This window comes from Bombina bombina, chromosome 11, assembly GCF_027579735.1.
Source record: "Bombina bombina isolate aBomBom1 chromosome 11, aBomBom1.pri, whole genome shotgun sequence".
Lineage (NCBI taxonomy): Eukaryota > Metazoa > Chordata > Amphibia > Anura > Bombinatoridae > Bombina > Bombina bombina.
Window position 1 is genome coordinate 91,616,253 of NC_069509.1, and position 17,637 is coordinate 91,633,889.

Here is a 17,637-nt window from a genome sequence, read left to right on the forward strand (position 1 = left end):
CAAGTTTCTAAGGTTTGCCTTTCTGGACAGACACTTCCAGTTCGTGGCTCTTCCTTTCAGTCTTGCCACAGCTCCCAGAATTTTCACAAAGGTTCTGGGATCTCTGTTGGTGGTGCTTCGATCACGGGGCATTGCAGTGGCACCCTATCTGGACGACATCCTAGTCCAGGTGCCATCCTTTCAACTAGCAAGATCCAACACGGACTTGGTGTTGTCCTTCCTACAATCTCACGGGTGGAAGGTAAATTTGGAAAAGAGTTCCTTAGTCCCAAATACAAGGGTAACTTTCTTAGGAACCATAATAGACTCCCTGTCTATGAAGATTTTTCTGACAGAAGTCAGGAACTCAAAGATTATCGATACTTGCCGAGTCCTTCAGTCCACTCCTCGGTCGTCAGTGGCTCAGTGCATGGAGTTAATCGGGCTGATGGTGGAGGCAATGGACATCATCCCGTTTGCTCGGTTCCATCTCAGACATCTGCAGTTAAGTATGCTCAGGCAATGGAACGGAGATTATGCAGACTTGTCTCCTCGAATACTAGTGGGGCAGGAGACAAGGGATTCTCTCCAATGGTGGTTGACTCAAGAGCATCTCTCCCAGGGAACCTGCTTTCGCAGACCATCTTGGGTGATTGTGACAACAGACCCCAGCCTTCTAGGGTGGGGAGCAGTCTGGGGCTCTCTAAAGGCTCAGGGAGCTTGGACTCGGTCTGTTCTTCCTATAAACATTCTAGAACTGAGAGCGATTTTCAATGCTCTTCTGGCCTGGCCCCAGTTAGCCACGGTCCGGTTTATCCGGTTCCAGTCGGACAACATAACTTCTGTGGCTTACATAATCATCTGGGAGGAACGAGGAGTTCCTTAGCGATGACCGAAGTAACCAAAATGGTGAGCCACATCCCAGGGGTGGACAACTGGGAGGCGGATTTCTTAAGCAGGCAGACCTTTCATCCGGAGGAGTGGGAACTCCATCCGAAAGTGTTCTCCAGCTTGATTCTCAAGTGGGGTCAGCCGGATTTGGATCTCATGCCATCCCGACAGAATGCCAAACTCCCGAGATAAGGGTCGAGGTCCAAGGACCCACAGGCGGAACTGATAGATGCTCTGGCGGTCCCTTGGACCTTCAGTCTAGCATACCTATTTCCTCAGTTTGCTCTTCTTCCTTGGGTAATTGCTTGAATCAAACAGGAGAGGGCCTCGGTGATCCTCATAGCACCGGCCTGGCCTCGCAGGATTTGGTATGCAGATCTGGTGGAAATGGCATCTCTGCCACCTTGGAGACTTCCGTTGAGGAAGGACCTTCTGATTCAGGGGCCCTTTCTTCACCCAAATCTAGTTTCTCTGAAGCTGACTGCTTGGAGATTGAACGCTTAATTTTATCCAAGCGGGGCTTTTCTGACTCGGTCATAGAGACCATGATTCAGGCTCATAAGCCTGTAACTAGAAGAATTTATCATAAAATTTGGCGTAAATATCTCTATTGGTGTGAATCCAAGGGCTACTCATGGAGTAGAGTTAGGATTCCTAGAATTTTGTCTTTTCTCCAACAGGGTTTGGAGAAGAGAGTATCGACAACTTCCCTTAAGGGTCAAATCTCGGCTTTATCTATTTTATTACACAAACGTCTGGCGGATGTCCCAGATGTACAAGCTTTTTGTCAGGCCTGTATTCAAACCAGTTACTCCTCCATGGAGTCTTAATTTAGTTCTCAAAGTTCTTCAAGGGGCTCTGTTTGAGTAAGTTGTTATCTTGGAAAGTTTTATTTCTTGTTGCTATTTCTTCCGCTCAGAGAGTGTCCGAGCTCTCAGCATTACAGTATGATTCTCCTTATTTTATTTTCCTTTCAGATAAGGTAGTTTTACGTACCAAATTAGGATTCCTTCCTAAAGTTGTTTCTGATCGGAACATTAATCAGGAGATTGTTGTTCCTTCCTTGTGTTCTAATCCTTATTCTCAGATGGAAGACTTCTGCACAATTTGGACGTGGTCCGGACTTTAAAGTTTTACCTGCAGGCGACTAAGGACTTTCGTCAGTCGTCTTCCTTATTTGTGATTTTCTCAGGAAAACGTAAGGGACAGAAAGCTACGTCAACTTCTCTTTCTTTTTGGCTGAAGAGTATCATAAGTTTTGCATATGAGACTGCTGGACAGCAGCTTCCTGAGAGAGTTACTGCGCTTTCCACAAGGGCTGTTTCTTCCGCATGGGCATTCAAAAATGAGGCTTCTGTGGAACAGATTTGCAAGGCTGCAACTTGGTCCTCTCTTCATACTTTTTCAAAATTCTACAAATTTGACACTTTTGCCTCGGCTGAGGCCGCTTTTGGGAGAAAGGTTCTTCAAGCAGTGGTGCCTTCCGTTTAGGTTCCCTATCTTGTCCCTCCCGCATCATCTGTGTACTCTAGCTTGGGTATTGAATTCCATTAGTATTTAAGATGATCCATGGACTCATTGTGTCATAAAAAAGAAAAGAAAATTTATGCTTACCTGATAAATGTATTTCTTTTTTGACACGATGAGTCCACGGCCCGCCCTGTTCTTGTAAGACAGGATGTTGGCTATTTTAAACTTCAGACACCTCTGCACCTTGGTTTTTCCTTTCTTTCCTTAACTTTGGTGGAATGACTGGAGTGGGAGGGAAGGGAGGAGCTATTTAACAGCTTTGCTGTGGTGCTCTTTGCTGCCTTCCTGCTGACCAGGAGGTGAATATTCTATTAGTAATTAAGATGATCCGTGGACTCATTGTGTCAAAAAAGAAATAAATTTATCAGGTAATCATAAATTTTCTTTTTTATTTGATTGCATTTGGCGGTGAAATGGTGGCATAAAATATACCAAAATGGGTCTAGATCAATACTTTGCGCTGTCTACTACACTACACTAAAGCTAAATTTAACCCTACAAGCTTCCTAATTAACCCCTTCACTGCTGGGCATAATACACGTGTGGTGCGCAGTGGCATTTAGCAGCCTTCAAATTACCAGAAAGCAATGCCAAAGCCATATATGTCTGCTATTTCTGAACAAAGGGGATCCCAGAGAAGCTGTTCAACCATTTGTGCCATAATTGCACTAACTGTTTGTAAATAATTTCAATGAGAAACCTAATGTGTCAAGGGATATTCAGGGATTCCTGACAGATATCAGTGTTACAATGTAACTACCGCTAATTTAAAAATAAAAAAAAATGGTTTGGAAATAGCAAAGTGCTACTTGTATTTATTGCCCTTTAACTTGCAAAAAAAACAAAGAACATGTAAACAATAAAAAAAAATGGTTTGGAAATAGCAAAGTGCTACTTGTATTTATTGCCCTTTAACTTGCAAAAAAAACAAAGAACATGTAAACATTGGGTATTTCTAAACTCAGGACAAAATTTAGAAACTATTAAGTATGGGTGTTTTTTGGTGTAACAGATGTGTAACAGATTTGTAACAGATTTTGGGGGTCAAAGTTAGAAAAAGTGTGTTTTTTTCCATTTTATCATCAAATTTTATAATTTTTTTAATAGTAAATTATATATGATGAAAATAATAGTATCTTTAGAAAGTCCATTTAATTGCGAGAAAAACTGTACGTAATATGTGTGGGTACAGTAAATGAGTAAGAGGAAAATTACAGCTAAACACAAACACAGCAGAAATGTAAAATACAAAATTTATGCTTACATGATAAATTTATTTCTCTTGTGGTGTATCCAGTCCACGGGTTCATCCATTACTTGTGGGATATTCTCCTTCCCAACAGGAAGCTGCAGGAGGACACCCACAGCAGAGCTGTCTATATAGCTCCTCCCCTAACTGCCACCCCCAGTCATTCGACCGAAGACAGGCAAGAAAAAAAGGAGAAACTATAGGGTGCAGTGGTGACTGTAGTTTAAAAATAAAAAAAACACCTGCCTTAAAATGACAGGGCAGGCCGTGGACTGGATACACCACAAGAGAAATAAATTTATCAGGTAAGCATAAATTTTGTTTTCTCTTGTAAAGGTGTATCCAGTCCACGGGTTCATCCATTACTTGTGGGATACCAATACCAAAGCTTTAGGACACGGATGAAGGGAGGGACAAGGCAGGAACTTATACGGAAGGCACCACTGCCTGTAAGACCTTTCTCCCAAAAATAGCCTCCGAAGAAGCAAAAGTATCAAATTTATAGAATTTAGAAAAGGTATGAAGCGAAGACCAAATCGCCGCCTTACAAATCTGTTCAACAGAGGCCTCATGTTTAAAAGCCGATGTGGAAGCTACTGCTCTAGTAGAATGAGCTGTAATTCTTTCAGGAGGCTGCTGGCCAGCAGTCTCATAAGCTAAGCGTATTATACTTCTTAGCCAAAAAGAAAGAGAAGTTGCCGAAGCCTTTTGGCCTCTCCTCTGTCCAGAGTAGACAAACAAACAAAGCAGATGTTTGACGAAAATCCTTCGTAGCTTGTAAATAAAACTTTAAAGCACGAACCACATCAAGATTGTGTAATAGACGTTCCTTCTTTGAAGAAGGATTAGGACATAGTGAAGGAACAACAATCTCCTGATTGATATTCTTATTAGATACAACCTTAGGAAGAACCCAGGTTTGGTACGTAAGACTACATTATCTACATGGAAAATCAGATAAGGGGAATCACATTGTAAAGCAGATAACTCTGAAACTCTTCGAGCCGAGGAGATAGCTACTAAAAACAGAACTTTCCAAGATAAAAGCTTAATATCTATGGAATGCAAAGGTTCAAACGGAGCCCCTTGAAGAACTTTAAGAACTAAATTTAAACTCCATGGCGGAGCAACAGGTTTAAACACAGGCTTAATTCTAACTAAAGCCTGACAAAACGCCTGAATGTCTGGAACCTCAGCCAGACGTTTCTACAAAAGAATAGACAGAGCAGAAATCTGTCCCTTTAAGGAACTAGCTGACAAACCCTTCTCCAATCCTTCTTGGAGAAAAGATAATATCCTAGGAATCCTGACCTTACTCCATGAGTAACCCTTGGATTCACACCAATGAAGATATTTACACCATATCTTATGATAGATTTTCCTGGTGACAGGCTTTCAAGCCTGAAATAAGATATCAATGACCGATTCGGAAAAACCACGCTTTGATAGAATCAAGCGTTCAATCTCCAAGCAGTCCGACGTAGAGAAATTAGATTTGGATGTTTGAAGGGACCTTGAAGCAGAAGGTCCTGCCTTAGCAGCAGAGTCCATGGTGGAAAGGATGACATGTCCACCAGATCTGCATACCAAGTCCTGCGTGGCCACGCAGGGGCTATAAAGATCACCGAAGCTCTCTCCTGCTTGATCTTGGCAATAAGACGAGGGATCAGAGGAAACGGTAGAAACACATAAGCCAGGCTGAAGGACCAGGGCGCTGCTAGAGCATCTATCAGCGCTGCCTTGGGAACCCTGGACCTGGACCCGTAACAAGGAAGCTTGGCGTTCTGACGAGACGCCATGAGATCCAGTTCTGGTTTGCCCCAAAGTTGGATCAACTGGGCAAATACCTCCGGATGGAGCTCCCACTCCCCCGGATGAAAAGTCTGCCTCCCAGTTCTCTACTCCTGGGATATGGATAGCTGAGAGATGGCAAGAGTGAACCTCTGCCCATAGAATTATCTTTGAAACCTCCAACAATGCCAGGGGGCTCCTTGTTCCCCCCTGATGGTTGATATAGGCTACAGTTGTGATGTTGTCCGACTGAAATCTGATGAACCTGACCGCAGCTAGCTGAGGCCAAGCCTGAAGAGCATTGAATATCGCTCTTAGTTCCAGAATGTTTATCGGAAAGAGGGCGGCCTCCTGAGTCCACGAACCCTGAGCCTTCAGGGAGTTCCAGACTGCACCCCAGCCCAGAAGGCTGGCATCTGTCGTTACTATAGTCCATTCTGGCCTGCGGAAACTCATTCCCTTGGACAGATGGACCCGAGATAGCCACCAGAGAAGAGAATCCCTGGTCTCTTGATTCAGATTTAGTAGAGGGGACAAATCTGTGTAATCCCCATTCCACTGATTGAGCATGCAAAGTTGCAGTGGTCTGAGATGTAGGTGGACAAACGGAACAATGTCCATTTCCGCTACCATTAATCCGATTACCTCCATACACTGAGCCACTGACGGACGAGAAATGGAATAAAGATCACGGCAGGAAGTTAGAAGTTTTGACAACCTGACCTCTGTCAGATACCTCTTAGGGATTGGAAAAACATAAGTGTAAACAGGCACTGCAAAGTATTTGTCCATTTTACACAATTTCTCTGGGACTACAATGGTGTCACAGTCATCCAGAGTCGCTAAAACCTCCCTGAGCAACACGCGGAGGTGTTCAAGCTTAAATTTAAATGCTGTCATTTCAGAGTCAGACTGAAGCAACGCCTTCCCTGAATCAGAGAAGTCACCCACAGATAGAAGCTCTCCTGCTTCAACTTCTGCACATTGTGAGGGTATATCAGACATAGCTACTAAAGCGTCAGAGAGCTCTGTATTTGTTCTAGCCCCAGAGCTGTCTCGCTTTCCTTGTAACCCTGGCAGTTTGGACAATACCTCAGTGAGGGTATGATTCATAACTGCCGCCATGTCTTGTAAAGTAAACGCATTGGACGCGCTAGATGTACTTGGCGTCCCTTGAGCGGGATTTATAGGTTCTGACACGTGGGGAGAGCTAGATGGCATAACCTCCCTTTTGTCAGTCTCAGAAACCTCAGGTGATAAATCTTTAAAAGCCATAATATGGTCTTTATAACTTATAGAAAGGTCAGTGCATTTGGTACACATTCTAAGAGGGGGTTCCACAATGGCTTCTAAACATAATGAACAAGGAGTTTCCTCTATGTCAGACATGTTTAACAGACTAGTAATGAGACCAGCAAGCTTGGAAAACACTTTAATAAATGTGAAAAAAGCAATAATAAAAAACGGTACTGTGCCTTTAAGAGAAAAAAACTACCACATAAACTGCAAAACAGTGAAAAAAATAGTAAACTCTACGAAATTTTTACAGTGTGTATAAGGGACTAAAGCAGCATTGCACCCACTTGCAAATGGATGATTAACCCCTTAGGCCCAAAAACGAATTAGAAAAACTTAAAACCTGTTAACAAACAGTCAAACACACTGCCACAGCCCTGCTGTGGCTCCTACCTGCCCTTAAAAACGATTTTTGCAGGAACAAAAACCCTCTATAGAGGTCCTATAAGCCAGAGGACTCCTTCAAGGAAGATGGATGTCTCAGACTGAAAACGAAAATAGGCCCCTCCCACCATGCACTCAAAGTCAGAGGGCCTTAAAAAAGTACTCCTAGGAGTAATCTAACAAGCCATGTGGAAATTAGGCCCCAAATAAAGATTTATCACCCTCAGAGAAAAAACGTTTTTATTTATAAATCATGCAAACGATTTTACACTAAGTAATATAGGTTTTAACATGAATATTATCCCTTTTTGCAAGCATGATCCCAGTTGTTAAATCACTGTATCAGGCTTACCTTAAATATACCAGGCACTGTCAGCATTTTCTAGACCTTATCATCTCTCTAGAAAAAAATATACTGAACATACCTCAAAGCAGGCAATCTGCAGACCGTCCCCCCAACTGAAGTTTTCTTTCCATACTCTTCAGTTATGTGTGAGAACAGCAATGGACCTTAGTTACAAACCGCTAAGATCATCAAACCTCCAGGCAGAAGTCTTCTGCCAATTTCTGCCTGAGAGTAAAAACAGTACAACGCCGGTACCCTTTAAAAATAACAAACTTTTGATTGAAGGTAAAAACTACACTAAGTCACCACATCTCTCTTGATACTTCCTTTCTTGTCGAGAGCTGCAAGAGAATGACTGGGGGTGGCAGTTAGGGGAGGAGCTATATAGACAGCTCTGCTGTGGGTGTCCTCTTGCAGCTTCCTGTTGGGAAGGAGAATATCCCACAAGTAATGGATGAACCCGTGGACTGGATACACCTTTACAAGAGAAATAGCCCTGGTCCCAAACGGTAAGAAAATTGAAAAAATGGTCTGGTCACTAATCGATTAAACAGTTTCTAAAGTTTGCTCTCTAGTCCTTCCATCAAAAGTTAAAAAAGAATACTCTTGTTTGCATTGGTTGGACACTCCATAACTATATACCAGGAGGGTGCTCAGCTGTTTCAGGCAAACCAGAAGAAAATTATTTTTGTTTTGCTTGTACAAATTTATAAGATATTGCATAAATAACATGTCTAAGTTTGATTAAAATGTAACTATATTATAATAGTTTATTAGAAAATTCTACTGTGATGTATAGTATAACATATTAGGTACCTGTGAGTATGGTCTCTGTTTAGTGTCACAGCCTCATGAAAACATTCTTGGGCTTTAGTGTAATCCCCAGTAAGAAGCTTGAAACCCCCATAATCCAACCAGTGATCGATGCATTGACGGTCATGAGCCAATCTCTGTAGAGGAATAATAGAAATGAGAAACATGTGATTTACTAGTTACTGGCTTATTGCCCTTTACATAGTTAGCCCTCATAGTATATATTATAGCAGTATATAGTTGGTATAGAGAATTAATGAGATAATGGTAATTACTTGTTACTTTATTTATTTATAAAATATTTTACCAGGAAGGATACATTGAGATTTCTCTCGTTTTCAAGAATGTCCTGGGTCCACAAAACATTGCATTGATAAAATAGGGTACAATAAAATACAAAAACAATATTAATAAATAATATATGCAAAATTTAACATAGAGCAGGTAGGAAATATATAATCAATCATGACAGGTGCATTCTGTTTTGAGATATGTAGAGAGGGATCTCTTAAAGGATTGGGGGAGGTTGTTCCATAATTGTGGTGCTCTGTAGGAAAAGAAGGATTGAGCTGCTTTCTTTTTGTATGGAGTCAGACTAAATAATGTGCTGGTACTAGATCGGAGGTTATAGGAGGTGGGAACAGCTGGAGAGAGCATTCTACTCAGGTAGGTTGGGAGCTTCCAAGAAAAGCTCTTAAAAACAAGGCTGGAAAGATGGAGGGTGCGTCTGGATTCCAGCTTCAGCCAGTTTAGTTCTTTTAGCATGTCACAATGGTGGGTCCTGTAGTTACAGTGTAGCACAAAGCGGCAGAACGAGTTATACAGTGTATTAAGTTTATTTAGGTGAGTTTGCGGTGCAGGTGCATATACTACATCCCCATAATCCATGATTGGCATCAGCATTTGCTGTATAATCTTTTCCTTTACTGTAGGGCTGAGGCAGGATTTGATTCTGTACAGGGCACCTAGTTTTGGATAGAGTTTAGATGCAAGTTTTTCTATGTGGAGGCCAAAAGATAAATTGGGGTCTAACAATATACCCAAGTATTTGAAAGAGTAGACTGCAGTCAGTGTGCAATTTGATTTTGTTTTGATGCGTAGATGGGAATTTTGTAGTTTGTGTAATTTAGGTACCGTTCCAAAGATCATTGTGACAGTTTTGTCAGTGTTTATGAAGAGTTTGTTTTTTGAGATCCACTTTTCTACCTCTGTGAACTTTTCTACCTCTGTTACTTAGTTGTTAGCCAAACCAAAGTCATACACAGGAATCAGTCAGAATCAGGTTAAGGACTAAGCAAAGGTCAGTTCCACCAAGGGGTCATATCAGTCCTGAAGATAACTAGCCAAGTAAATGCTTGGCAACAATGTTTACAAGCAGAATACAGGGCAAGGTCACTTAAGGTTCGCAAAATGGCAGTCCAAGATAGCAATCAGTAGTAGAGAGCAAGGGGTAGATTTATCAATGTGCGGGCAGACATGATCCGCTCTAGTGGATCATGTCTGCCGCACATCGATAAATGCCGACAGCATACACTGTCGGCATTTATCATTGCACAAGCATTTCTAATGAAATGCTTCTGCAATGCCACCCCTGCAAAGGGGGTGTCAATCAACCCGATCGTATCCGATCGGCTGATTGCTGTCCGCCGCCTCAGAGGTGGTGGACGAGTTAAGGAGTAGCGGTCTTATGACCGCTGCTTCTTAACTTACATTTCCGGCGAGCCAGAAAGTACGGGGGTAGCATCCGCTGCTTGGTAAATCTACCCTCAACACGAGCACTGCCTTAAATAGCACCAAAAGGGCACACAATTTCATTTCAGCGACGAAGAATTCACAGCTAATCCATGTGTTAAAAACCATCAGTGTCATTCAATGAATCCATTCAAACATAGCAGCGCCTATGACAAAACAATGATGGAAGTCCCAATTGCTTCTCTGACCGCTAGATATGGGATACACATGTGAGTTCTTAAAGGGACATTAAACACTAAACAAATGCTAGATAGAATGATGCATTCAAAGAAAAGATTAATCTGAGAATAACATGTAGATGCATTTTTTAAAGTTTCATTAGTTGTTTAGAGGGACAGTCAAGTCCAAAAAAAACTTTTATGATTCAAATAGGGCATGTAGTTTTCAACAACTTTCCAAAGTATGTTTATCACCAATTTTGCTTTATTCTCTTGGTATGCTTAGTTAAAAGCTAAACCTAGGTAGGCTCATATGCTAATTTCTTAGACCTTGAAGACCGCCTTTTCTGTGAATGCATTTTGACAGTTTTCCACCACTAGAGGACGTTAGTTCATGTGTGTCAAACATTGAGCATTGATCATTAATTTGTTAGTAGCCCTATATTGTTAGCTTCTTTAAGTAGTGTACCTAGCTTTGTTTCTTGTTTCCTTATTGGGTTGTTTTGTAATTTTTTATATGTTGAATTATTGATTAGTAATCAATTGGATTTTTCCAAATAATAGCTTGTATCCATAAGGACAATCCCCACTCCCTTATCAGCTGGTTTTATCGTCAGATCTTTGTTGTTTTTTAGTTCTTTGAGGATTCTCAGTTCTTCTTGTGTCATATTCCACAGGTATCTTGACTGATCTATTTTTTCCAATTCTTTTTTTACCATCTCCTCAAATAATGTTATGTGTTTACTCTTTTCATGAGTGGGGAAAAAAAGGAGGATTGTGGTTTAAAATCAGTGTGATTATATTTGCGTTCTTTCCCTGATAGTGTTCTTTCTTTTTCTATAGGGTTTTTAATGAAATATCTTTTTAGAGTTAGTTTGCGGACAAACTGATTAATATTGATTAGTGTCTCAAACTTGTTGAGAGCAAATGATAGGCCTTTACTAAGGACTTTTTCTTGTGTTTTGTTTGTCTCTTTCGCTTCTTTCATTCGTTTTGTTTGCACCCTATATGACAATGTTCTCAGATTAACATATTAGCTACCTTTAGCATACGGTTATTAGGGCAGTTTGTACGTACAGCGTATATATCACAAGCGATCCTTAGGTTCATTTGTATCTACAACTTGAGGTTATACAACCACAGCTAATTAGCTTACCCACATTGTTTCTCAATCTGCTATCTTTGTAGCGCTCTCCCTTTTTGTTTTCTTTTTTAACTAGCTATAGCTGACATATGTTTTGAGGAGCATTTGTCTTTTTAGGGAGTAGCAGTATTGAGTACCTCAGGAGTGTATTTCTCTAACCTGTTTTATCCTAGTGGCCCTTTAATATCATCTGTGGAATAACAGACCCTCTGCCTCATGAGACACTGAAGGGCAGAAAGAACGAGCGGATGCCACTGAAAACAGTGATAACTTTTATTAAAAGCATTTTGCTAATGGAAATATATTGCAAAAACGATTCTATTTAAAAATGAAATGAACGCATGCACATTTCAATTTTGACATGAAACCCAAATTTTGTCTTTCATGATTCAGATAGAACATACAATTTTAAAAAACTTTCCAATTTACTTCTATTATCTAATTTGTTCTCTTGGTAGGCCCAGGAAGTAGAAGCTAGTCACTGATTGGTGGATGCACATAAGCCTCGTCTTATTGGCTTAACAATGTGTTCAGCTAGGTCCCAGTAGTGCATTGCTGCTCCTTCAACAAAGGATACTTAGAAGAGAATGAAGCAAAATTGATAACAGAAATAAATTGGAAAGTCGTTAAAAAATCTATACTCTATCTGAATCATGAAGGAAAAATGTTACGTTTCATTTCCCTTTAAGAATACAATTTTCTCCTTACCTCTTGATAGTACAGCTCAGCCAGATTCAAATCTTCATTGAACTCTGCTTCCTTTGCAAATCGGAGGAGTTTTTCTGTATCTTTTACAGGAAGACTAGGAAGCTCTTCTTTGCTACTAAATAAAGTCTGTAAAAATTAATGAAGATTGGATCAGTGTTTTTATGAATATTGCATATGGAACATACAAACGACATGAGAAATATTTCCAAGGTATTTAAAAATCTCTAACATTTAAAGGGATAGAAAGGTGAACATTGAAATGTGCATGAATGCATTCAAATAATTAAATGCTTTAAAGGGACACAAAACCCAAACATTTTCTTTCATGATTCAGGTGGAGAATAAAATTTTAAACAACATTCCAATTTACTTCTATTATCTAACTTGCTTCATTCAGATATCCTTTGCAGAAGAAATAGCAATGCACACGGTGAGCCAATCACATGAGGCATCTTTGTGCAGCCACCAATCAGCTGCTATTGAGCCTATCTAGATATGCTGTTTAGCAAAGGATATTAAGAGAATGAAGCAAAATAGAAAATAGACGTAAATTAGAAAGTTGTTTAAAATTGCATGATCTATCTGGATCATGAAAGAAAACATTTCGGTTTCATGTCTCTTTAAATAGAAGCATTTTGGTATTCAACTTTGATTAGCAACGGTTTCAGCAGCATACGCACATATGCTACGTGTGACTAGAAGATCAAGATTTAAACACCATGCTTGCTCATAAAGCTACTGGTAATATGTATTGCATCAGTGATGACTTCATTTGTGCCATGCAAACCACTACTGACTCAGTAATAACTTCTACTAGAAGCATTTCTGCTAATGAAAGTATATTGAACAAATACTTCCATTTAAAAATGAAATGCACCCATGCACAATTCATTTTTGACCTTTCTATCTATTTAATGATTTAAGTTGCAGGGGATTTGTAATGGTTTTTAAAGGGACAGTCTACATCAAAACTGTTATTGTTTAAAAAGATAGATAACGCCTTTATACTACCCATTCCCCAGGTTTGCACAACCAACACTGTTATATTAATATACTTTATAACATTTAAATCTCTAAATTTCTGCCTGTTTCTAAGCAACTACAGACAGCCTCTTATCATATAGCTTTTCACAACAGGAAACTGCTAGTTCATGTGAGCCCTATAGATAACTGTGCTCACGCCCGTGGGTTGTGCACAACACAGCACTAATTGGATAAAATGTCAATAGATAATACATAAATAGCCATGTGATCAGGGGGCTGTCAGAAGAGGCTTATATACCAGGTAATCACAGAGGTAAAAAGTATATTTCTATAACGGTGTTGGTTATGCAACACTGGGGAATAAAGGGATTATCTATCTTTTTAAACAATAACAATTTTGGAGTTGACTGTCCCTTTAAGTATAAGGCAACTTTTGCTAAGTGGGATAATTAGTTATCCCAGTCAAGTCCAGTTTATTCTCCATACATGCTCATAAGGGTGTCTTCTTATTTTTTTAATGTATCCAATTATTTATTTACATATAAACAAAAAGTATGCCTACCTGATAAATTTCTTTCTTTCCGGGCATGGAGAGTCCACAACGTCATTCCAATTACTAGTGGGATATTCAACTCCTGGCCAGCAGGAGGAGGCAAAGAGCACCCCAGCAAAGCTGTTAAGTGTAACTTCCTTTACCCATAATCCCCAGTCATTTACCCGAAGGAAAATGGAAAAAGAAGAAACACAAGGGTATAGAGGTGCCTGAGGTTTACTCAAAAAACTGCTGAATAATATTTTTAAAAGAGAGCGGGGTCATGGACTCTCCATGCCCAGAAAAAAAAGAAATGTATCAGGTAAGCATACTTTTTTCTTTCCTATGGCATGGAGAGTCCACAACGTCATTCCAATTACTAGTGGGAACCAATAAAGCTAGAGGACACGGAATGAACAGGGAGGGAGAACAAGGCAGGAGGACCTAAACAGAAGGCACCACCGCTTGAAGAACCTTTCTCCCAAAAGAGGCCTCAGCCGAGGCAAAAGTATCAAATTTGTAGAATTTGGAAAAAATATGCAAAGAGGACCATGTTGCCGCCTTGCAAATTTTTTGAAAGCCCAAGATGAAGAGACAGCCCTAGTGAAATAAGCCGTAATTCTCTCAGGAGGCTGCTGACCAGCAGTCTCATAAGCAAAACGAATCATACTTCTTAACCAGAGGGAAAGAGTAGTAGAAGTGGCCTTCTGACCCTTACGCTTTCCAGAGAAAACAACAAACAGGGCACAAGATTGCCGAAAATCTTTAGTAGCTTGAAGGTAAAATGTTAGAGCACGCACAGCATCCAGGTTATGCAAAAGACGATCCTTATGAGAAGAAGGATTAGGACAAAAGGAAGGAACAACAATTTCCTGATTAATGTTTCGATCCAACACCACCTTGGGGAGAAACCCCAATTTAGTACGAAGGACCGCCTTATCTGCATGAAAAATAAGGTACGGGGAATCACACTGCAGAGCTGAAAACTCAGAATCTCTGCGAGCGGAAGAAATAGCAAGAAGAAACAAAACTTTCCAAGATATCAATTTTACATCAACAACATGCATCGGCTCAAACCGAGCCTGCTGCAAAACTTTAAGAACTAGGTTAAGGCTCACAGGTGGAGCAACAGGTTTAAACACAGGCCTGATTTTGATCAGGGCCTGAACAAAAGCTTGAACATCTGGTAAATCTGCCAGACGTTTGTGCAAAAGAAGAAAAGACAGTGCAGAAATCTGACCTTTCAGAGTACTGACTGACAAACCTTTCTCCAAGCCATCTTGAAGAAACGATAAAATTCAGGAAATCCTCACCCGACTCCAGGAAAAACCCTTAGCTTCACACCAAAAAAGGTATTTACGCCATATCTTATGGTAAATCCTGTGAGTAACTGGTTTACGAGCCTGAAGCATAGTATCAATAACCACTTACGAAAAACCACGTTCAGACAGTAGTAGGCGTTCAATCTCCAAGCAGTAAGCTTCAGAGAATCTAGATTTCGATGGAGAAATGGACCCTTAATTAGAAGGTCCTTCCTCGGAGATAACCTCCAAGGTGGAAGAGATGACATCTTCACCAGGTCAGCAAACCAGATCCTGCAAGGCCAGGCTCTCTTCTGCTTGATACGAGCAATGACTCGTGGAAGGAGAGGAAATGGAGGACACAGGTATGTTAGACCGAAAATCCCATGGAACCGCCAGGGCATCTATCAGAGCGATAAAAATATACAAGGTGTGACCTGATCACACAAGGGGGGGCGCTAGACAATATAAAATAATGATCGTCTGTGTAGTGAACAATAGATGTAAAATTCAAACGTATAAATTGGGTCTTAATTTATGTGTATATATATATATATATATATATATATATATATATTTATATATATATATAGTTCTTTAAACGATAATAATATAAAGTGAAATATGAAAAATGTCCTTTAGGTGGTGTGGACTGTTTTCAAGTGGTGGCTGCCTCCTCCTCACTGGCAGGTCCAGGTGAAGCTATAGAAAATGAAGAAGAACAGAGGGGTGCCTCATGTGAAGTATCGTCAGGTGGAGACACAAAAAAAAAATCACAAAATAGCCAAATGAGTACTCACATACTCCAGGAACACACTTATGTGTTGGTAGGGACAGGCTGCAGATTTGTAAAGGTGTGACAGCTCACCCGTTCAGTCCCGCTCTCAATGCTGTGGTGCTGGGGGTGGAGTGGAAACACATAAAAAGGAGCACTACATGTGCAGACCATTAAAAGTAAAACCAACAATTTTTACTTAGTAGAAAAATGGGTACTCACATACTCCAAAAGCACACCAATGTGCTGGTAGGAAAAGGCTGCAGATTTAGGCAGGTGTGGCAGCTCATCCAAGGGCACAGTCTCAAGATGCAGGTACTGTTGTGAAGCAGTGGGCACAGTAATCCAAAATGAACTGCACCAAGTGTTAGGGATACCTCTTGTATATAGTGTCAGGCAGTAGGTAGGTAGAGAAATCCACTCACAAATAAAAATGAAGGTATTTATTAAAAACACTGGTTAAAAAACAACAACACACAGGTTTGTTGTAAAAAGTGGATTAAGGGGTTAACAATGTTGCCCCAAAAACTTGCAACGCGTTTCTCGGTTTAAAAACCGTTTCATCAGGCATAAAATAAATCTCAAACCTACCTCTGCCTTTTATACCCAACTAAAAAACCTTGAGTGGATTTCTCTACCTACCTACTGCCTGACACTATATACAAGTGGTATCCCTAACACTTGGTGCAGTTCATTTTGGATTACTGTGCCCACTGCTTCACAACAGTACCTGCATCTTGAGACTGTGCCCTTCGGTGAGCTGCCACACCTGCCTAAATCTGCAGCCTGTTCCTACCAGCACATTGGTGTGCTTTTGGAGTATGTGAGTACCCAATTTTCTACTAAGTAAAAATTGTTGGTTTTACTTTTAATGGTCTGCACATGTAGTGCTCCTTTTCTGTGTTTCCACTCCACCCCCAGCAACACAGCATTGAGAGCGGGACTGAACGGGTGAGCTGTCACACCTTTACAAATCTGCAGCCTGTTCCTACCAACACATAAGTGTGTTCCTGGAGTATGTGAGTACTCATTTGGCTATTTTGTGATTTTTTTGTGTCTCCACCTGACGATACTTCACATGAGGCGCCCCTCTGTTCTTCTTCATTTTCTACATCTATCAGAGCGGCCTGAGGATCTCTTGACCTTGAACCGTACTTTGGAAGCCTGGCGTTTTGACGAGACGCCATCAGATCCAACTCCAGAACCCCTTACCTGAGGGTTATGCTTGAGAACACTTCCGAATGGAGAGCCCACTCCCCGGGATCAAAAGTCTGTCTGCTCAGAAAATCCACCTCCCAATTGTCCACCCCTGGAATGTGGATGGCAGATAGGAGACAATCATGAGCTTCCGCCCACTGCAGAGTGCGAGTCACATCCTTCATGGCCAGGGACCTTTGAGTTCCTCCCTGGTGGTTGATGTAAGCCACTGAGGTGATGTTGTCCGACTGGAATCTGATAAACCAGACTAAAGATAATTGAGGCCAAGCTGTCAAGGCATTGAAGATTGCTCTCAATTCCAAGATGTTTATGGGAAGAGAAGATTCTTCTTGAGACCACCGGCCCTGAGCTTTTAGCGAAAGACAAGAAGCAAGAAATTTGGATTTTCTGACGTCCGTCAGGAAAATCTTCATGGACAGGGAATCTATCATTGTCCCTAGGAAACACACTCTTGTATTTGGAACTAGAGAACTCTTTTTTCAGATTCACTTTCCACCCGTGGGAACGTAGAAAAGACAACAAGATGTAGACAAGGTATCTACTAGATAAGGTGGCACAGTAATTCCCTGGGATCTGATCACTGCCAATGGGGCTCCCAGAACCTTTGTAAATATTCTGGGAGCTGTGGCAAGACCAAACAGAAGGGCAATAAACTGGAACTGCTTGTCCAGAAAGGCAAACCTTAGAAACTGGTGATGATCCCTGTGAATGGGAACGTGTAAATACATGTCCTTCAGGTCTATGGTCGTCATGACCTGACCTTCCTGAACCAATGGAAGAATGGAA

General features: G+C 40.9%; 1 protein-coding gene across 1 annotated transcript in view; it reads right to left on the reverse strand.

Moving 5' to 3' along the window:
* CFAP70 (cilia and flagella associated protein 70) overlaps positions 1–17,637 on the reverse strand; it is a 576,575-nt gene that overhangs the window by 242,653 nt on the left and 316,285 nt on the right. Inside the window, exons 15-16 of the mRNA XM_053694219.1 lie at positions 12,042–12,167; positions 8,283–8,416 (exon numbers count right to left, since the gene is read on the reverse strand). Coding sequence (XP_053550194.1) covers positions 8,283–8,416; positions 12,042–12,167 — 260 coding nt within the window. The remainder of the gene's footprint in view (positions 1–8,282; positions 8,417–12,041; positions 12,168–17,637) is intronic.